Here is a 21,441-nt window from a genome sequence, read left to right on the forward strand (position 1 = left end):
CCAAACATTCCTACCAATCACTAAACCATGTCCCTCAGCGCCTCATCCACCTGTCCCTTAAACCCCTCCAGGGAAGGTGACTCAACCCCCTCCCTGGGCAGCCTCTGCCAGTGCCCAAAGACCCTTTCCATGAAATTTTTTTTCCAAGTGTCCAGCAGTGACAGGCTCCAGTGATAACCCACACTTTGCTGAAGAGCCACCACCTGACCCTCTGACTTCAGATAACCCAGTCAAACCCAGCGTGGAGAAGCAGGGGCTCCAACAGCCCCAGGGTTGTGGGGAGAGGCACCCCGCTGGGATCATCACAGGGGAAGGAGGAAGGTGTTGCATGGCCCTTGCCCCACATCTTGACCCCCACATCCATGACCACCTCTCACGGCCGCTGTGAGTGCTGGATCACCGGGGCATCACATGGAAATAAGACGTAGAGACACTGCCTTCATCTCACCAACAGAGAGCCCCAAAACTGGCCCTTGGGGCATCAGCGCCAGCGGGAGAGAGGAAGCAGGGAGCAGAGACACCGCCTCAACCCCTGCTCAGTGCCAAACCACAGCCTCCCACCACAGAGATGCTCTCCTGGGGGTCCCCGTGGGAGCAGCAACCAGGACGAGGGGAGCAGAGACGCCACCCCGACCCCTGCCCCATGCCGAGCCATCACTGCCCATCATGGGGATGCTCTCCCAGGTCTCCATGTGGGAGCAGCGGCCGGGACGAAGGGGAGGCCACGGGGCAGCCATGGGGCGAGGGGCCAGAGCCGCCCTCCTGCCCCGATCAAAATGGCGCTGGGGACACGGGGCGCAGGGTTAATCATTAGCCGCGGGCGCCGCCGGGCACCCTGCACCCCAGCTCACCCCGTTCCTCCAGGGGGAAAAGGAGCCAGAGCCAGGACTGTCTCCTCTCTGTTTCCCACCAGGAAGAGCAGCTGAAGGCTCAGCGTGGTGGGGCAAGGGGTCCAACACCCAAAACACCAGCGAGGGGCCTCGCTCCCTCGCCTGGAACGAGGACGAGGGCTGGAACCCGCTTCTGCCACGGCCCAGGACAGGGGTGGGGGCGCAACAAGAGGGGTGGGCGCGCGGCAGCGCCCCGAAGCCGCTTATCCAGGTCTTTTATCTCAGCACACACAGTGGGGACGCTGCTGGGGAATGTCAAGGAGCATTCCTTCCCCGCCGTGAGGGCAATAAAAATAAATATAGGAAAATCAAATAGTGAAGAACCTCCTGTCCGTCCCCCCCACACCAGCATCTCACACAAGCCCAGCAATCCCATAGCCCACGTCTTTCCTAGCAAGGGGGTGGCAGCACGGAGCCCCCTGGCTTTGGGGAGAGGGGCCAAGGAGCAAAACACCCCAGCTCTGCGCCCAAAATGGGTGTCAGGAGAGGAAAAAAATGAAACCCAACACGCCCAAGAGAAAATCCCGTGGAGGGGAAAGCCTGAGTGTACAAAACAACAGAGGAGTTGTAGCCAAGAGGGGCAAAACAACACAGAATTAAGCCCAAATCCATAAGAAGTTTTAGCAGCCTCCGTGCACCTGAGCGAGGGAAGCTGGCCCCTTTTTGCTGCCCCCCCCAGCGAATCGCTGGCCTCCGCCTTACCTGTGCCAGGTCGGGAGGGTTGTCCAGCGGCCGGACGGGGGGTTTGATGTCCTCAAAGACAGGGGAGTCTTCGTTGGGTTCCCCCGACATGGTGATGGGTTTGAGCGGGGCGAACACCGCGGCGTCCTCGGGGAGCGGGGGGCGCAGCAGCAGCCCGCTGCTCATTCCTCCCGCGCCCCTCGCGCCCGCTCCCCCTTCTTTAGAAGCAGGAGTTCAAAAATGGGAAGTAAAAAAATTAAAAAAAAAAAAAAAATGAAAGGAAGGGAATTTAAAAAAAAAAAAACAAAACAAGTGAAGGGAGAGGCGAGCCGGAGGAGTTGCTAATCCTGGGAGGCCAGGTTGCAGGAAGGCTCTACCTGGGCGGCAGGAGGAGGAACGCCAACCTGGAAGCAGCGAGGTTGTGTGGAACCAATCAGGCTCCCTCCGATAGCCCCGCCAGCAGCTCCGTGGGCCACCGGCGGATAAAAGGCTGGTGGGAGCGAGCGGGTGGCCAGGATCCTCGCTCTCAGCCATGGAGCACCCATAGGACTCATCGGAGCTCACCGGAGATGAGGGACATCGTCCCACCAGTGGCGCCCAACTCCAAAGGTCCCCTCAGAGCTGGAGCTCACCTGGGCTGGGGAAGGCCCAAGGAACCCCCAATATCTCACACTATTGCTCAAATCGAGCCCCCCGGGCTGAAAAAGAGGGTTATTTGAGTTTTTAAAAGCAATGGTTTGGGGTTTTTTTCTTAGCAAGACACCACTGAATTATACACAAAACCTGATTTTTAGGGGCAAGGAGATTCCTGCTTGCTCACACTTCTCATTTTCCAGGGAGGAAAAGAGAAGGATCAGTAAAGGTTTATTCCTTTTCCCCTTAGGGAGGGGGGGAAAAAAGCCCAAACGCAGCAACGAAGAGCAAATTTAGAAGGTACAGACAGGAGGGCACAGCGCCTTCCAGCTCGGCTCCGACAGAGAAACCAAGCAACTGCGTTTGGGTTTCTCTTTCTGAGGAGGTGGGGGGAAAGTGTTGTTAAAAGTCAGAGAAGCAGAGGAATAAAAATCACCTTTCTGGGGAAAAAAAATAAAGGAAGAAAAGCAAGGCAGTTTTCCTCTGGACTTATCCAGCCCCCTCAGCTCCTTTCCGAGGAGTTGTACCACATCAAGCTAAGTTAAGAGCCTGGTTGCAGAGTCTTCTCTCCTCCTCCATGCTCACCCACCCCAAATTCACCCCAAGAGCTCCCTTCCCCACTTTCTGGTGCCTCCAGAGCAGGATCCCATGGGAGGGGTCACTGTCTCCCCCCTCCATGGACACCCCCAGAACCTTCAGGGGACTTGGGAAGCACAAAAATAGAGCAGAGGGGGGAGACAAAGGCTGCTCTGGCCAAATGGAAGGGACCTGGGCTCCTGCCAGGGAAGGGGAAAGCCTATTCTCATGGGACAAGCTGGAGAGGTGGGGCTGTGAGAACCTCAAGAGGTTCAACCAGGCCAAGTGCAAGGTCCTACACCTGGGTCGGGACAATCCACAGTTTCATTACAGGATGGGGGATACGACTGAGAGCAGCCCTGCTGAGGAGGACTTGGGGGGCTGGCTGATGAGAAGCTCAACATGAGCCAGTAATGGGTGCTCACAGCCCAGAAGTCCAACTGTGTCCTGGGCTGCATCAAATGAAGCATGACCAGCAGGGCAAGGGAGAGGATTCTGCCCCTCTGCTTCTCTCTTGTGAGACTTCATCTAGAGTATTGTGTCCGGTTCTAGAATCCTCAACATAAGAAGGAGATGGAGCTGTTGGAACGGGTCCTGAGGAGGCTACAAGGACGATCCGAGGGCTGGAGAAGCTCCCATACGAGGACAGGCTGAGAGAGTTGGGGTTGTTCAGCCTGGAGAAGAGAAGGCTCCAAGGAGACCTTAGAGCAGCTTCCAGAACCTGAAGGGGCTACAAGAAAGCTGGGGAGGGACTGTTTACAAAGGCTTGTGGTGATAGGACGAGGGGCAATAGGTATAAAGTGGAAAGGGGCAGGTTTAGACTAGACATAAGTAGGGATTTCTTCACCATGAGGGTGGGGAGGCACTGGCCCAGGTTGCCCAGAGAAGCTGTGGCTGCCCCATCCCTGGAGGTGTTCTAGGCCAGGTTGGATGGGCCTTGGGCAGCAGGAGGTGCCCCTGCCCATGGCAGAGGGGTTGGAACTGGATGGGCTTTAAGGTTCCTTCCAACCCAAATCAGTCTGATTGCTGCTATCCCAGTGAGTGCAGGGCGGGCTATGGGGACAGCACACACATGGTCAAGGCCCATCATTGCTAAAATTACATAAGGAGGCACAGCCGGCAAGTTTAGGTGCCTCACAGCTGGAATTTCCTGGTGCCACATCCAAGCCAGGGTCAGAAAAGCATCAGCTTGGGTGCAGGGAGCATCCCAGAGAGAAGGGCAAAGGGTAACGGCTCCAAAACACCTCTTGGGCAACACCCTCCCCGAGGGCACCGTGCCTCCAAAGCTGGCATAAATCATCCTCCAGCTGCTAGAAAGCTTTGCCCTGGGCAGGATGAGGCCCTTCGTAAACACAGGGAATGCAGCGTTGGGCTCGGGATCAGTCAGGCTGAACAGCCCAGGCTTCCGGCAGCGTAAACGCACAACAAATACAAACAGTTTCTATTGACGCGAGACTTTGGACCAGGTCCTCCGAAGGCGGTGCTCATGCTGAACAAGGGAAGGTTCAGCTCTCAAGGCAGAGGGACAGGATGGTGAGGAACAGGGAGCCCTCGGGAGAGCCAGCAAGCAGGGACAGCTCAGGGGCACCTTCCCAGTATGGTTTTGCTTTCCATGGAAGCCACACAGCTGCTGCAGCAGATGCCATGGAGAGAATGGGTTCCTAGGTGATGCCAGGGACATCACCAAGCCTTGCAGAACCATGCACGGAAACCAAAAGCCACCACGCAACAGAAGCTCAATGCCCACAGCTGGGGCTGGGGGTCCCGAGGTGCGAGGGACACAGGCAACTGGGTTGCACCACGCTGAGGCATGTGTGGGGCTGGCTCTGTAGCACCATCTTTCCATCTCTGGAGAAGGTGGTAACATCAACTGAAGCCTGTCTTGGAAAGCACCTAGATGATGCTCAACATCACACTTCTCATGAGCCTTGAGGAACACACTGGTGTCTTATTATGAATGTAAGAACTCCAGGCAGAAAATAGGGGAGTTAATACCTGATGGAAGTCTGGTTGCTGAACTCATTTGATATTCAGGTACAAACTCAGGTATTAGGCTCAGGAGACAATTTCAGTTCTGTTTATCTTGCTTAGAATTTGGGGACAACTGTGTTATTGAATTTGTAATATCCTATGGTACCTGGATAAGAACTTCTGCGACAAGTAGACCACCAAATACACCCATTCTTTCACCCTTACCTGCGCACTACAACAGACCAAGGAGAAGACAATCAAGAACTAGATCTTGCCTAGAAGAAGCAGTCGTTCAAAGTCCCTGCGAAGATCTCCACCTCCTAAAAAGTGATCAACCCACCTTACATGTCCTTGAGGACTTTGGAGGACTACACAACAATCCTGAATCAAAACTTAATAAGGAATGGAAAATTCCTCAAAGACACTAAGGAACTATATCCAAGCTTCCATCTCAGCAACAGGAACAAGTCAGAAGATGGCATTCCCAGATCATGGATACTTGATAAATCCCATGAACTTGGACCTGATGGGGACAAGGACACAATGGATACAAGATGCAGCAAAGGTCCTTACTGGACTAAAGAAATAGTAATTTCCTCCAGCATCACCTCAATCAGAAAGTACCTCCAGGGCAAGAACCCCCATCCAACAGGGAATTGCCTGGGAAAAAGGTGGATGTGCTAGTTGGAATCCACCGGGATGCTCTGGCAGAAAAATTGATGGGGTTGGGGTCTCAAGATTCTTTACAGGTGCTGGATTCAGCAACATTACAGAAACTGAAGCAAAAAATGGGAGATTCTTCCTTGTTTCTTCAAGGATTCTTCCTTGTTTCTTCAAGGAAGAATTAAAAGCAGTGATCAACAGAGCAAACACGTCATGGGTGAAGGTAAAACAAACACTTCCAAGAAGTTTCCAGTTGCAAACCAGGAACAGGTTGTCCAGAGCAGTGGTGGCTGCCCCATCCCTGGAGGGGTTCAAGGCCAGGTTGGAGAAGAGGAGGCTGAGGGGAGACCTCATTGCTCTCTACAACTACCTGAAAGGAGGTTGTAGAGAGGAGGGAGCTGGGCTCTTCTCCCAAGTGACAGGGGACAGGACAAGAGGGAATGGCCTCACGCTCCACCAGGGGAGGTTTAGGCTGGACATTAGGAAAAAGATTTTCACAGAAAGGGTCACTGGGCACTGGCAGAGGCTGCCCAGGGAGAGGGTTGAGTCACCTTCCCTGGAGGTGTTTAAGGCACGGGTGGACGAGGTGCAAAGGGACATGGTTTAGTGTTTGATAGGAATGGTTGGGCTCAATGATCCGGTGGGTCTCTTCCAACCTGGTGATTCTGTGATTCTATGATTGATTCTGTGATTGGATGGGGTTTGGACCCCCTGATCCAGTGGGAAGTGTCCCTGCCCATATCAGTGTGTTGGAACTGGGTGGGTTTTGAGATTCCTTCTGATCCAAACTGTTCTGTGATTCTATGATTTATCCTACGATTCTCTGAGCTACCCCATTGCCAAGTCCCCTAAGCCACTCCATCCCTCTTAAGCCTCTGGGAGCCACCTCTAGCTTTAAGCCATGGTCTCCTTCAGGTGTGAGTGTGGTCCTCAGTGGTGCAATCCTGATCCTTGCCCTCTTGTAAGGGCTATCCCACTGCCCCATCCCTGGAGGTGTTCAAGGCCAGGTTGGATGGGGCTTGGAGCAACTTAAGCCAGTAGGAGGTATCTCTCCCCACGGCAGAGGGCATTGAACTAGATGGGCTTTGTGGTCCCTTCCAACTCAAACTATTCCATGATTCTGTGGGCTTGGAGGATGCTGATGGACCCCCATGGGAAAGGAAACAACCTTGTGTCTATCAACCCACGCCCACATTTTGCTCTGTACTACCCCTCCACAGCCTCCAAGGAGACCCTGAGATGCTGCACTCACAGAGCCAGGTGACCCCTGACCAGTGTTGGTCTAAGGTCCCGTTTTGCCCTCACGTGCCACGCAACACAGAACAGCACGTCTTGATGAGTGAGACACAGAGATAACAGCAGCTTTCCCATGACTTGGCTACGCAACCCACTTTCCTCCCATCACTCCTCAGGTACAGAATCCCTTTCAGCAGGGAAAAGGTGACATGAGACACTGAGGTGGGTGGGGAAGGGAGGTCCATGGTGGAGATGGAAGGGGCTCTCAAACCTAGGGCTGTAGCTGAAGTCTACTCTTCGCAACACATAAGTGAAAGAGAGGATGGGGCTTAGTGGTGGTTGGTGAGGGAGAACAGAGGAGCCAGACCCCAATCCCACCCCTCCAGCACTGGGTGGAGATCAAGCACTAAGAGTTTGTGGGAATGGTGGAGAAGGACATCCAGGTCCTCCTCTCACCACTGAGCACAGGGCAGGAGCCAGGAGGTGAATCCCTGGACTGAGTTAGACACTTCAGCTAAAAGGCAAGGAAAGCTCTGAACTCGGAGGAATCTGGATCGGGTTGAGAAACCAACCTCAGCTCCCACCTCCCAAACCATCCCAGGTGCTTCTGGAGCCAGAGGCACCCCCAGCCGGTCCCCCCAGCAGCACTGACTCAGCCCCAGGGGCTCGCACCCCTCCTCACACCTCACCAGCTGGGCCACACGGAGCCCCAGGAGCCACCTCCGTGAGTGACAACCCAGGTCACATCCCTGGCCAGGGTCCCACACCTCATCCCACCAAGAAGGTGGCACATGGTGGGGCAGAAGGGGGACCAGACCCTGGCTGGGGATCACCAAGCTTTCCTCCTGCAGCAGCTTTTCCTCACTCTGCTGCAGCCCTCAAACTCATCCAACCGTCCCCAAAGAGCCAGCAGGAGCACCCACCTCTTGCTGTGCCACCGCGGACATCCCCAAATCTGCCTCCCTGGGGTGAGACAATTCCAGATTTAGGTCAGGAGCTCCTGGTTCAGCCTCAGTGCTGGCTGGGAGCCTTGTGGGAGACACGCTGGCCAAGGGAAGGAGCACAAACCCCCCCAACCAGCAGGAGACAAAAGCTGCCAGAGCAGCCCACCGCCTCGCCTCCCCCACCGAAACCCAAAACCACCTCGTTTTGTCTTTTCCTTTCTCCTCCTCGGGAGGTTTTCCAGCCATCAAATCCTTCCTGGGAGCCCTTCAAAGGAAAAGCGGCCACCCCATCCACTTGCTAAACCAGTCGGAGCAGTGTTGGGCTGGCAGGGATCGGGAGGCCCCCAGCACCCCCTGCCTGGAAAGGGATGAGAAAACTGGCCAGAGAGACCTCGGGTGACCCTGGAGCTCAGAGACAGGTGAGCATCACGCCTGAAGGCATCACGAAGGGCAATAGAGGGACCCTCAGCCAAGAGGGACCTCCTGGCAGGCTGAAATCCACCCCCTCAGCTGTTTTTCATCCACAGAAGGGGAGAGATTTTTAGGCTGCCTAAATTTTCAGCCTGGATGGGATGTGAAGGCGAGGTGAGAGCAAAAGGGGGCTGGGTGATGGACAAGGAACTCTGAGGAATCAGGTAGTGCTGGAGCAAAAGGAGGTGCTGCAGCCCCAGGCTGGGAAATTCAGGCTTTCCTGGGCAAGGAGGAGAAGGGGCAGTGAGGAGGAGAAGGACCAAGGCTGAGGTATGTTTCCAGGACAAACACAGGGTGGAAGGAAGGGAAAATATTGCCTTTCTCCTCTGAAAACCCAGCCTTGGACCATTGCTGGACCTGGAAAACAACCAGGAGGTTTCCCCATGCTCCCATCTGGGCTGCTCCAGCCTCAGGCTGCAAGGGATGGACCTGGAGGTCCTGCGACAGAGTCTGTCTCACCACCAGAGCACAAGGCATGAACAAACTCAGAACAAGGGAGACGTGACGCAGCCAGAGGGGCTTTAATCATCTGCCCTCCCGAAGCCCAGCCTGGAAGGGCGATACCCAAAACCATAAAGGACACGAGCAAGAGCAGGAGCAAAGCCCAGGGCTGCCCCAACCGCATGGGGAAACCTAGAGCCATCAAAGCAAAGGCCAAGCCATGAGCACAACCCACCCAGCCACTGGAGAAGCCACTGGAGAAGCCACACAGAGATTGTGGTGCTAGGTGCCTCCCTCATGCCATAGGGTCTTGGCAGCTTCACAGCCACTGAGGGGCTTTGCCAAAGGCACTGCTTGGCAGAAGAAAGAGGGAGGCAAACACTTTCCTGGGATTTACCTTGCCCAGACACAAAGAGAAGCTGAGAGGGGCTTCTTGGTGGTGCTGGTTGGACATCCAGAAGGTATTAGAGGCTCTTGGACATGTGGAAAAGCCACCTTGGAGCGTCACAGGGTCAAGAATCAGCCCTACTGTCTCCAAAACAGGTCCTAGACACCTTCAGTGTCAAGAAGGCTGGACATTAGGAAAAAATTTTTCATGGAAAGGGTCATTGGGCATTGGCAGAGGCTGCCCAGGGAGGGGGTTGAGTCCCCTTCCCTGGAGGGGTTTAAGGGACGGGCGGACAAGGCACTGAGGGACATGGGTTAGGGATTGATGGGAATGGTTGGACTTGATGATCCGGTGGGTCTTTTCCAACCTGGTGATTCTACTGTTCTAAGAAGTTTTGCAGCTCCTGCCTGCACAGCCTCACCGTGGAGGTTACAATATGCATCGCCCCACGTGTGAAGCGCAATGAGAATTATAGAATCATTGAGGCTGGAAAAGACCTCATCCAGTCCAGCCATCAGCCCAACACCATCGTGCCTGCTAAACCATGTCCTGAAGTGCCACATCTACAAGGGTTTTTAACCCGTGCAGGGATGGAGACTCCAACACTGCCCTGGGCACCCTCTGCCAGGGCTTCACCACTCAGCCAGTGAAAAAATTTTTCCCAATATCAAATCTAAACCTCCCCTGGTGCAACGTGAGGCTATTCCCTCTCATCCTCCCCCTTGTGATTCAGGAAAAGAGGCCATCACCCACCTTGCTCCAACCTCCTTTCCAGGAGCTGCAGAGAGCAATGAGGTCTCCCCTCAGCCTCCTCTTCTCCAGGCTAAAAAGCCCCAGGTCTCTCAGCCACTATTAAGATTTATCCTCCAGCCCCTTCACCAGCTTTGTGAGGGCCAGCAGATCCCATCAGGTGACAACCCAGCCAGCAGGCACAGGGCAGTGATCAGCTTCACAGAGATGAGGCAGGTCCAAGGTCAAGCTGAGGAGCCAGCAGGGTCCCTGACTGTGATAAAGATAAGAAAACTACAACTATGTTTAGGGAGAAGATAAGGACCTCAGGCTGAGCTTAAATAGCCTCCTGGGCTCATGGGTGTGGGGTGGAGGTCCCAGGTGAGGCTGCTGAGAGCAATTAAGGCCAATTAGTGCCTTCAGGCCTTTACATGGGAGAGGAGGCTGGGGGGAAGCAGAGCCTGGACCTCATGACATGATGACATCGACCCCTGGAGAGACAGTAGCACCCTGCTGCCTTTTTGACAGAACCTCAGCATCTTAGAATCATGGAATCCTCAGGCTGGAAAAGACCCACCAGATCATTGAGTCCAACCATTCCTATCAATCCCTAAACCATGTCCCTCAGCATCTCATCCACCCGTCCCCTAAACCCCTCCAGGGAAAGTGACTCAACCCCCTCCCTGGGCAGCCTCTGCCAGTGCCCAATGACCCTTGCCGTGAAAAATTTTTTCCTAATGTCCAGCCTGAACCTCCCCTGGTGGAGCTTGAGGCCATTCCCTCTTGTCCTTTTCCCCGTCACTTGGGAGAAGAGCCCAGCTCCCTCCTCTCCACAACCTCCTTTCAGGTAGTTGGAGAGAGCAATGAGGTCTCCCCTCAGCCTCCTCTTCTCCAGGATAAACACCCCCAGCTCTCTCAGCTGCTCCTCATAAGGCCTGTCTCCAGCTCCTTCACCAGCTTTGTTGCTCTTCTCTGGACTCGCTCCAGAGCCTCAACATCCTTCTTGTGGTGAGGCGCCAGAACTGAACACAGGATTCGAGGAGCGGCCTCACCAGTGCCGAGTCTAGAGGGAGAAGAACCTCCCTGGACCTGCTGGCCACGCCGTTTCTTCTTCAACTGCAGGGCAATGTCTGTGTGAGGGACCCCATGTCCATTTGCCTTAAGAGTTCGACACAAGATCACGTGTGACACCCCCACCGCTGATTCCGAGAACTCATCCAAGGGATCCTGAGATCCAGCACCACAAAAGGTCTCCTAGAGGCAAGAGAAAGGGTGAAGGGGTTGAAATTAGAGCCAAACAGAGGATGATGGTCCCATGAAGTAGTGGGGGAGGCTCCAAGGGGGCTTCCCAATCTCATCCAGCAGCAGCAGCAAGGTGAGAGGGTCTAAACTTGCACGGCCAACTGTGTCCTGGGCTGTGTCCAAAGCAGCGTGGCCAGCAGGGTGAGGAAGGGGATTCTGCCCTCCTGCTCTGCTCTCATGAGACCCCACCCGGAGTCCTGCGTCCAGTTCTGAATCCCTGACATAAGAAGGACATGGAACTGTTGGAACAGGTCCAAAGGAGGCCACGGAGATGATCTGAGGGCTGGAGCATCTCCTGTACAAGGACAGACTGAGAGAGTTGGAGTTATTCAGCCTGGAGAAGAGAAGGCTGCAAGGTGACCTTAGAGCAGCTTCCAGTGCTGAAAGGGGCTCCAAGAAAGCTGGGGAGGGGCTCTGGATCAGGGACGGCAGGGATGGGAAGAGGGAGAACAGCTTTAAATTGGAAGGGGGAAGATTAAGATTAGACATCAGGAAGAAACTCTTCACGATTCGGGTGGGGAGGCCCTGGCCCAGGCTGCCCAGAGCAGTGGTGGCTGCCCCATCCCTGGAGGGGTTCAAGGCCAGGTTGGATGGGGCTTGGAGCCCCTGATCCAGCGGGAGGTGTCCGTGCCCAGGGCAGGGGTGGAACTGGATGGGCTTTGACGTCCCTTCCAACCCAAACCGTTCCATGATTCTATGATGTTTGCTGAGGGGTGGAGGGTTTTCCTTGCCTCAGTGACACTTGGGCCATCCCACTCCAGCCAACCTCCCCGGGCACACGTGGGAGAGGGAAAGCGGAGCAGAGAGATGGAGAGAGAGGGACAGGTAGCTCGTTGGGTGGTGCTGAGAGGGCACAGCAGGGCCGGCTTGGTGGGGTCCACAAGCATCACCTCGCCTATCGCGGGGTGTCCTCAGGTCACCATGGGCTGGGGGAAGCGGCTCTGTGTGAACCAGGGAGCAACCGAGAGCACTGCCTGCAGAGACACGCCAGGCACCTCCATCCCATCCTGTCCCATCCCATCACCAGGGCAAATATTTACGGCTGCCAGGGCCCAGCGGCAGCAGCTTCTCAGCACGGGCACGTTGCAAAACCCAGAGCACGTTCCAGCAGAGCTGTAGCAGGTCTGGGCCCCCCTCGGCAGCCTCCTCCTCCTCCCAGCCCCCAGCACGCATCCGTCACCCCACAGGGCCCCCAGCTTTGCAGCCGCCGTCAAGAAAACAAGGGAAACAGAGCCGTGTAGGGAAAAGACAGGGGAAAAGGCACTTTGCCCCAAAACCACGTTCCTGCCATCGCGGGCTCAGCCGGCACTGGCACCCAAGTAAAGCAGCCAACAGTTTTCCTGGGGTAGGACAAAGCCATGGTCGGCACCTGGGAGGGGTGACATGGGGACACACCGGTGCCACAGGCCACCTGGGTGCAACTGGAGGTGTCTCTGTCATCAATGCAGTGAGTTTCTCCCCCATCAGGTCTCAGCCCCCTTCTGGATGCAGCCCCAGCTCTCTGGAGTTGTTAATTTGGGAGAGAAAACTTGACTCTGATGAGAACCCACCTGGAGCCCTGCATCCAGTTCTGGAGTCCCCAACATCAGGAGGACATGGAACTGTTGGAGCAAGTCCAGAGGAGGCCATGGAGATGATCCAAGGATGGAGACAGGCTGAGTGAGTTGGGGTTGTTCAGCCTGGAGATGGCTGTGGGGAGACCTTAGAGCAGCTTCCAGCCCTGAAAGGGGCTCCAGGAAAGCTGGGGAGGAGCTCTGTATCAGGGAGGGCAGAGACAGAATGAGGGGGAATGGTTTTTGGCTAAAAGAGGGGAGATTGAGATGAGATCTTCGGGAGAAATGTTTTGGTGTGAGGGTGGGGAGGCCCTGGCCCAGGTTGCCCAGAGCAGTGGTGGCTGCCCCATCCCTGGAGGGGTTCAAGGCCAGGTTGGATGGGGCTTGGAGCCCCTGATCCAGTGGGAGGTGTCCCTGCCCATGGCAGGGGTGGAACTGGATGGGCTTTGAGGTCCCTTCCAACCCAAACCATGATTCTATGGGTTTGGGGGATGCTGAAGCTGAGCCCTGCCAGGTTGGGTGTGTTCTCAGCCCCGTGGCTGCTCCCCATCAGGATGCTTTGGAGCCAAAGCAGAGGTTGCCTGCATGGCAGAGGGTTTTTATGCACCTGAAGACAATTTTCCTCTGTGGAAAACCAACACCTCAGAGCCACCAATGCTTTGCCACCTGCGGGTGATGGTTTCTCTATGTCCCCTCACAAAGCCTCACACCCCAAGGTACCAACACAGCCTCTTACCGGGGTCCGGTTCAGACCTGGGCACAAACAGCTCAGGCTTTGAAATTCCAAAAGCAAAACCTCATGCAACTCCACCACCTTTGAGTTTTTTCTTTGCCAAAAAACTGCATCATCTTGTTGCCACTTGCAATTTGCTTCACCACTGGTGAACTCAAGCAGCCAGAAAACAGCCCTTCTCCTCCGAGTGCTTCCACTGCAGCTCTGGAGCAACGTGTCTCCTTGGAAAACCATCACCTGCTCCGAAGCATTTGGGGGTATTCGACTGAGCTGCTTTAAAAGTGATATTTGCCTTTAAAAAGTCATTTTTTTACCTTTGATAAGTCATTCGTGCCTTTATAAAGTAATTTTTAACAAGGCACTGAGCCAAGGGATAGCAGCAGGAGCCACATAGAATAGAATCATAGAATCACTAGGTTGGAAAGGACCCACTGGCTCATGGAACAGCAGGGGAGGACGCTCTCCCTATGCAGGTGGTGGTGGGGACCATCAACCCCATTCCTCGTCACCTCAGAGGGGCTTCTCATCCCCCTTCTCTGCCCTTAGGGGTGCGAGGAGGCAGGTTGGGGGCAGCCAAAGCAGTGGACAAGGGGCATGGGTCACTGCTGACTCCAAAGCAAGACAAGGTGCAGTGCTGACCCCAAGCTCCAGCCCCTTCCCCAGCTCCGTTCCCTTCTCTGGACACACTCCAGCCCCTCAAGGTCTTTCCTGCACTGAGGAGCCCAAAACAGAACCCAGGATTCGAGGTGCAGCCTCACCATCGCCAAGTCCAGGGGGACGATCCCTTCCCTGCTCCTGCTGGCCACCCCATGGCTGACCCAAGCCAGGATGCTGTTGGCCTTCTTGGCCACCTGGGCCACTGCTGGCTCGTGTTCAGCCACTGTCAAACAACACTTCCAGGTCCTTTTCCACTTGGTGGCTTCCCAGCTGCTCTTCCCCAAGTCTGGAGCTGCACGGGGTTGTTGCGGCCCAAATGCTGGACCCAGCACTTGGCCATGTTGAACCTCATCCTGTTGATCACAAGCCATGGATCCAGCCTGTCCAGATCCCTCTGCAGAGCCTCCCTGCCCTCAAGCAGATCAACACTCACATCCAATTTGGTGTCATCTGCAAGCTGACTGAGGGAGCACTCAACCCCCTCATCCAAATCATGGATAAAGACATTAAATAGAATGGATCCCCACACGGAGCCCTGGGAACACCACTTGTGACCAGCCACCAACCAGACGATCAGGAGACCGGGACCAAGCTTTAACCCATGAAATACTTTGGCCGGTGGATGGAAAGCCAAGAGGAACAGAAGTTTCCCAAACATCTATCAGAGTTGTTTTCAGGAGCTGAGGGTCTCTGCCCCCTCAGCCCCAGGCCCTCCCAACATCCCCCGAGCACAAGGCACAGCTCAGAGACCTTTCAGGAAGATGCCCCCCCGCAACCAACCCCACAGGTAACTGCTTTGGGGTGGGCAGGGGGTGTGTCACAGCCCCTCATCTCCCTTCCCAGCACCTAACAGCCCCAAGGCTTCAACCCCAGATCCTGGTACCCTCCCAGCATGAGCACGGGGCTGCCCCCACAGCAACTGGGGGAGCAACAAGAATTACAACTAGGAAGAAAAGCATGTGGCCAAACTTGCCTTTTTAACTTAGAAATTATTCATCTGCCCCAAGTCTTCAAAAAATCCCAAGAATTGGTGGCCCCTGCCCTCCCAATCCCATCCCTGGACCCCCCCTCCCCCCCCTTAAAATTTCATAAAATCACAGTTCCACGTTCCGCAAAGTTTCCCTTTTCTGGGTGGTGGTGGTCTTGCTCAGGGGATGCTGTTGGGTTCTTGGTTTTTCCCCCTTCTCCTCCGTGCTTCTTCATTTCTTCCTGGCCTTCCCATGTGCTCCCAGCACCTCCCACACCGAGGGAGGTGATGTGCCAGGGTCCCTTCTCCTGCAGGGACAGGGAAGGGCTGAGGATGAGAGGCAGAGGCTCTCCAGAGAGGGAAGAACCAGCAGCTACTGCAGGGGGGTGACAGCAGAGCCCCCCTGGCCTCTGGACATGCCACAGCCCCAACATTTTGCCAGCTGGGATGGGGCAGGGGACAGCGAGCACGGGAGATGGAGGCTGAAGAGGCAGGCGCGCAGGTCCGGAGGCTCCTGCTGGGTGAATCGTGGGTGAGGAGTCAAGGAGAAGCCTCTGGATGTTGCGAGTGGGGAGGAGAAGTCCAGGAAAAAAAAAAACCAAGAAAAAACCAAGAAAAAACCCAAGAAATGGGAGCAAAGGAGAAGGAAGACCAGTCCAGAAACCATCATTTTTACATCTTGCACCGGTGGGGCTCAGGTCACTCGCTGCCGGGCAGAGCTCAGCCTCTCGGCTCCCACAGTCCATCCACCACGCAGAGAGGAGCAGGGGGGATGCACCCCTGTTTTCCGCTGTCCCCCCTCATCCCAGCCGGGCGCCTCGGCTCCTCACATCATGATGTGCCGCCTGCGGTGAAGGGCCAGGTGGTCGGAGCGGGAGAAGCTGCGGTCACAGTCCAAGCAGCGGAAAGGCTTGATGCCCGTGTGCTTGCGGAAGTGCCGGGTCAGCTCGTCGGAGCGGGCGAACTTCCAGGTGCAGCCTTCCCAGGTGCATTTGTAGGGCTTCTCGCCTGCACGAGGGGAGCGGAGAGGGGTCAGCACTGCAAAAAATGACCCCCACGCAGCAGAAGTGGCCGGGTTTCTCGGCTGCAGCGGGATCCCCACGGCACAGAAACCCTTCCACAGCTCTACGCCAGCCCTCGCTTGCCCAGCGCGGTCCATTGGCGCCACCGGGTGCACGAGTGCTCACTTCGAGGTGCAGCACAGCTCCGTGCCCACGCTGCGAGTGAGGCTGGAGATGATTTTTTGGGGTGCACACCTCTCCGTTCCAGCTCACCGCCCCCCAGGAGCGGCAAAGGGCAGCAGCAGCACCCCAACGTCCTTCCCGTGCCGCGACAGCACCCACAGCAGAGCCCAGGTACTTACAGGGCCCCGGGGTGCAAACCCAGAGGAGAGCTCAGCACATAACAGGGGCACCGGGAGCTATTCCTGGCAGGAAAAACCATCCCTGGGGGGTGGGGAGGAGAGAGGCGCCCCAGCAGGGCCACCCAAGGGAGCACCCCATAACCAGACCTGGGGGTAGGAGGCAGGAGGGTCCCAGGATCACAGCCTTGGGCACCAGCACCCACAAAAGGCAAGTGCTCCTCAACGGGGTTGACCCTGCAGAGAGTGCCAGCACCTCCAAAGAGCTCCCTGAGACCCTAAAAGGATGTGTTTGCAACCCCAGCCCTGACACCAGGTGCTGGCACCCCAAGCTCCTCGAGGGCACCCCAAGCCCAGACACTGGGTGCTGGCATCATGACCCCCAAAGGTCTCCTCCAAGCACCGTGACCCCCAAAGGGCACCTCCAAGCACCACAACCCGCAAAGGTCACCTCCAAGCTCTGTGACCCCCAAAGGACACCTCCAAGCACTACAACCCCCAAAGTTCACCTCCAAGCACCATAACCCCCAAAGGTCACCTCCAAGCTCTGTGACCCCCAAAGGACACCTCCAAGCTCTGTGACCCCCAAAGGACACCTCCAAGCACCGTGACCCCCAAAGGTCACCTCCAAGCACCGTGACCCCCAAAGGTCACCTCCAAGCACCGTGACCCCCAAAGGCCACCTCCAAGCACTGTGACCCCCAAAGGTCACCTCTAAACACTGTGACCTCCACAGGGCACTTCAAAGCACTGTGACCCCCAAAGATCTTCTCCAAGCACTGTGACCCCCACAGATCTTCTCCAAGCACCGTGACCCCCAAAGGTCACCTCCAAGCCCTCACACTGGATACCAGCACCCCGCGCCCCCATAGGGCACCCCCAGCCCTGACACTGGGTGCCAGCAACCTGAGCCCCAAGAGAGATGCCTCAGTCTCTGGCAGAGGGTACCAGAACTCCTAAAGCCACCCCCTAGCCTCGCAAGGGGCCCCTCAGTTTTTACACAGGGTGCCAGCACCCTGAAAGACCCTTCTGAGCCTCCCCTCAAGCCCTCAGGAGCCAGAGGCATCGATCCTGACCCAGCAGCATGGGGCATGCAGCGCTGGCCCCTACCTGTGTGTATCCGACGATGAGCTTTGAGGTGGGAGCTTTTGGTGTAGACCTTATTGCAGCCTTCAAAGTCGCACTGGTGGATGCGCCGCTTCTTCAGGTCGGGGGATTCGGCTCGCTGTCCCCGCACCGCTTGCCTGCTAGGAGGAGGGAGGGATGGAGGACGTGGACCCACAGACCCTGCAGGGCACCTGGGGACCAGGGTTTGGGGACAGGACAAGTGCAAGGTCTTACACCTGGGCCAGGACAATCCATGGTTTCAGTACAGAACGAGGGATGATGTGATTGAGAGCAGCCCTAGGGAGAAGGACTTGGGGTGCTGGGAGATGAGAAGCTCCACACAAGCCAGCAACGTGTGCTGAGAGAGCTGGGGTTGTTTAGCCTGGAGAAGAGGAGGCTGAGGGGAGACCTCATCGCTCTCTACAACTACCTGAAAGGAGGTTGTGGAGAGGAGGGAGCTGGGCTCTTCTCCCAAGTGACAGGGGACAGGACAAGAGGGAATGGCCTCAAGCTCCACCAGGGGAGGTTCAGGCTGGACATTAGGAAAAAATTTTTCACGGAAAGGGTCATTGGGCACTGGCAGAGGCTGCCCAGGGAGGGGGTTGAGTCACCTGGAGGGGTTTAAGTGGATGAGGTGCTGAGGGACTTGGTTTAGTGATTGATAAGAATGGTTGGACTCGATGATCTGGTGGGTCTTTTACAACCTAGTGATTCTATGATTCTATGATTCTCACAGCCCAGAAACCACCTGTGTCCTGGGCTGCATCCAGAGCAGTGGGGACCAGCAGGGAGGGAGGGGATTCTGCCCCTCTGCTCTGCTGAGACCAAACCTAGAGCCCTGTGTCCAGTTCTGGAGTCCTCAGCATGAGGATACGGAACTGTTGGAACAGGACCTTAGGAGAGACCTTAGAGCAGCTTCCAGTCCTGAAAAGGGCTCTAGGAAAGCTGGGGAGGGGCTCTGGATCAGGAGGGGCAGAGAGAGGACGAGGGGTAATGGCTTTAAATTGGAGGAGGGAAGATTTAGACTGGACATTAGGAAGACATTCTTCACAATGAAGGTGGTCAGACACTGGAACTGGTTGCCCAGAGCAGGGGTGGCTGCCCCATCCCTGGAGGGGTTCAAGGCCAGGTTGGATGGGGCTTGGAGCCTCTGATCCAGTGGGAGGTGTCCCTGACCATAGCAGGAGGTAGAACTGGATGGGCCTTTGAGGTCCCTTCCAACCCAAACCGTTCTGTGATTCCTTGACATAAGAGACTCACTCTCTCTGGAGGTCCTGGAAAGGGGCTGGGCCGCTCTCAGAGGCGCTGTCCTCACTGTCGCTGCTCATGGCCATGGGGTACATGGAGCCTGGGTCAATCTTCACTGGTGGGGGGCGGGAAAGAAAAGCTGTCGAGAAACAGGGAGGAAGGGCGTTTGGCTCATGAGCAGAAAACACTGACACCCTTAAATAAAACCCACCGCTATGCCAGAGGGACAAGCTTCCTCCTGCTCCCACCACCCCCTAAATGCTGCTCTCCCCCAAAAAATCAAGCCAAGGTGATGGAGAACCCCCTATGCGGTGAAGTGCAGAGATTATGGGGGGGCACGACTTGGGGGGCACCCCTTTGGGCTGCCTGCTCCTGTCCAGAGATGGGGAGATCCAGGCCCCCAAACCTGAATAAGGTGAGAAATGGAGAGTGTCCTCGGGAAAACGAATGTGCAGCAGGGTGTGTACAGCAGGTAGCATCACATCCCATGTGTCCCCTGCCCACCCTGTGTCCCCTGGGCGGCGCAGGCTGAGGGCTGAGGGCCCTGGTGGGGCTCAGAGGAACTTTTGGGGACCCATCCTTTGGGTGAAGGTGGCAGATGTGAGGAGAGAGATGATGGAACATAGAGATGACACCAAGGGTGGAAAATCAGACCCCCAGGAGGGACTTCTGGGAACCTATCATTTGGGTGAAGGTGGCAGATGTGGGGAGACAGATGATGGGTAGCAGAGATGACATCAAGGGTGGAAAATTGGATCCACTTCAGGGACTTCTGGGGACCCATCCTTTGAGCCAAGGTGGAAAACGTGGGGAGACAGATGATGGGACCCCCAGGACAAACTTCTGGGGAATCATCCTTTGGGTGAAGGTGGCAGATACAGAGAGGCAGATGGTGGGTGTGTGGCAGAGATGACACCCCAGGTGGAAAAATCACATCCCCTTCAGCAGTGCCACTCCACGAGATGGGACACCCTCGCTATTCCCTCCCAAATTTCCAGGCTCTCCCTCTCCGTGTGTCCTTACCGGACCCGGCGTTCTTGCCGTCCCCGCCGATGAGGGGCACGGTGATGGCGGTGACGCCGTCGGTGGGCATGGTGGTGTAGACAACAGGGAGGGACTGGACCACCACGGGGATGGTCTGGAGGTTGCCCATCTTGCTGGGCAGGTTGACGGAGGGGATGGTGTGGATGACGTGGAGGATCTGCTGCCCGCCGCTGCCCTGCGTGGAGGCCAGGATGGAGCCAGGCGAGAGGACGGCCGGGATGGCCGAGGTGGAGCTGAGGCCGGAGGGCGCGATGGAGACGGTGGCGGGCGCGGGGAGCGGGGGAGCCACCAGCAACGGGGAGGACTGGACCGAGGCAGGGGGCGGCGGGGGCGGAGGGGCCGGGGCTGCAGCCGCCTTGGACTTGTTGAGGGAGAGATCGACGGGCTCGGCTTGGGGCTGGCCGCAGTCACTGGCCAGGAGCTCCTCGGGGGGCTCCGTCTTGATGTCGGCCAGCAGCACGGGTGGGTCGAGGGGGCTCTCGGCCAGCAGCGCCGACGAGCTCATGGCTGGCGTCGCCTTCCCCTGGCCCTGCAAAAGATGAAGGGGAGGGGAGAAACATGGAATTACTGTGACAAAAAGCGGCATAGTCTCAATTTAGAAACTTCATAAAGTTGCATCTGCTGTCCTACGGCTTTTGTTTCTTGACAGGCTGAGGGAACATCTACCTGACCCAGCTGGCAGAGAGCAAACCCAGCGCATCATAGAATCATAGAATCACCAGGTTGGAAAAGACCCACAGGATCATTGAATCCAACCATCCCCATCAAACACTAAACCATGTCCCTCAGCACCTGGTTCACCCGTCCCTTAAACCCCTCCAGGGAAGGTGACTCAACCCCCTCCCTGGGCAGCCTCTGCCACTGCCCAGTGACCCTTTCTGTGAAAATTTTTTTCCTAATGTCCAGCCTGAACCTCCCCTGGCGGAGCTTGAGGCCATTCCCTCTTGTCCTGTCCCCTGTCCCTTGGGAGAAGAGCCCAGCTCCCTCCTCTCCACAACCTCCTTTCAGGTAGTTGGAGAGAGCAATGAGGTCTCCCCTCAGCCTCCTCTTCTCCAGGCTAAACACCCCCAGCTCTCTCAGCCGTTCTTCATGAGGCCTGTTCTCCAGCCCCCTCTCATCTCAGTAATTGTGGGGTTTGAAAGTTAGACACAAGGTCCCTGTGTTGCCACAGGTTTTATAGCAGCTTTTCTTTCAGATAATGTTTTTCCAGGCACTGTTCATTCTTTGAGACAATAATGTCTTGTATTCAGTGTGATCTGTGCTGAATAGCTGGGCCTTCTCCTGTGATCCCCTCTGCCTGGGGTTTCTCCCCATCCCAAGGGCAAGGTCAGGCAGAGCTGGAGCCAAAGCTCCAAATTAGCAGAGAACTGACCGCTGTGAAGCCCAGAATCACATTAGAACGATGGGAAAGTAACAGAATATGCACGGGATGGCGGGGAAAATTTATAGGCGTGCGTGTAAGTGGGAAACCCACCCTGCCCGAGCTCCCGTAGGGCTGCACGCGGGTGATGGAGCTCGCCCCACGTGTCGCCCACGCTGAGAAAGGGTGCTCGCTTCCTAAACTCCGAACCGAGCCGGAGAGAGCCGGCATTTTCAGGCTCAAGAAAATGGGGAAACTGACGCACGGGGCGGCGGGAGGAGGCGCTGACCCTGCCCCGCGCTCCCGCCAAGCACAGGCCACGCCCCCCCGGCGGGCCTGCCAATCAGAGGCTAAATCCCCCGCTCTGGCCACGCCCCCAGCGAAGCTCCGCCAATCAGAGGCCACGCCCCCAGAGCCACACGACCAATCAGAGGCCACGCCCCCACAGCGGCTCCACCAGAGGCCACGCCCCCTCCGCGGACCCACC

At 56.4% G+C, this 21,441-nt stretch overlaps 2 protein-coding genes across 8 annotated transcripts in view; both read right to left on the minus strand.

Annotated features, from left to right (window-relative positions):
* The window catches only part of LOC138726266 (Krueppel-like factor 5), a 38,432-nt gene extending 30,551 nt beyond the window's left edge, over positions 1-7,881 (minus strand). For 2 of the 5 annotated variants that reach the window (XM_069867884.1, XM_069867883.1), the window contains exon 1: positions 1,593-1,765. In XM_069867884.1, coding sequence (XP_069723985.1) covers positions 1,593-1,757 — 165 coding nt within the window. In that variant the 5' untranslated portion in view covers positions 1,758-1,765. Of the gene's footprint in view, positions 1-1,592; positions 1,766-7,573; positions 7,613-7,793 lie in introns of those variants that run through there. The other 3 variants (XM_069867886.1, XM_069867887.1, XM_069867885.1) reach the window with 3 other exon arrangements.
* Positions 7,882-14,944: 7,063 nt separating this feature from the next.
* The window catches only part of KLF8 (KLF transcription factor 8), an 11,573-nt gene continuing 5,076 nt past the window's right edge, over positions 14,945-21,441 (minus strand). For 2 of the 3 annotated variants that reach the window (XM_069867905.1, XM_069867902.1), the window contains exons 2-5: positions 19,574-20,123; positions 18,563-18,689; positions 17,306-17,442; positions 14,945-15,843 (exon numbers count right to left, since the gene is read on the minus strand). In XM_069867905.1, the coding sequence (XP_069724006.1) occupies positions 15,662-15,843; positions 17,306-17,442; positions 18,563-18,689; positions 19,574-20,123 (996 nt within the window). In that variant the 3' untranslated portion in view covers positions 14,945-15,661. The remainder of the gene's footprint in view (positions 15,844-17,305; positions 17,443-18,562; positions 18,690-19,573; positions 20,124-21,441) is intronic. The other variant, XM_069867903.1, reaches the window with a different exon arrangement.

This window comes from Phaenicophaeus curvirostris, chromosome 13 (assembly GCF_032191515.1).
Source record: "Phaenicophaeus curvirostris isolate KB17595 chromosome 13, BPBGC_Pcur_1.0, whole genome shotgun sequence".
Taxonomy (NCBI): domain Eukaryota; kingdom Metazoa; phylum Chordata; class Aves; order Cuculiformes; family Cuculidae; genus Phaenicophaeus; species Phaenicophaeus curvirostris.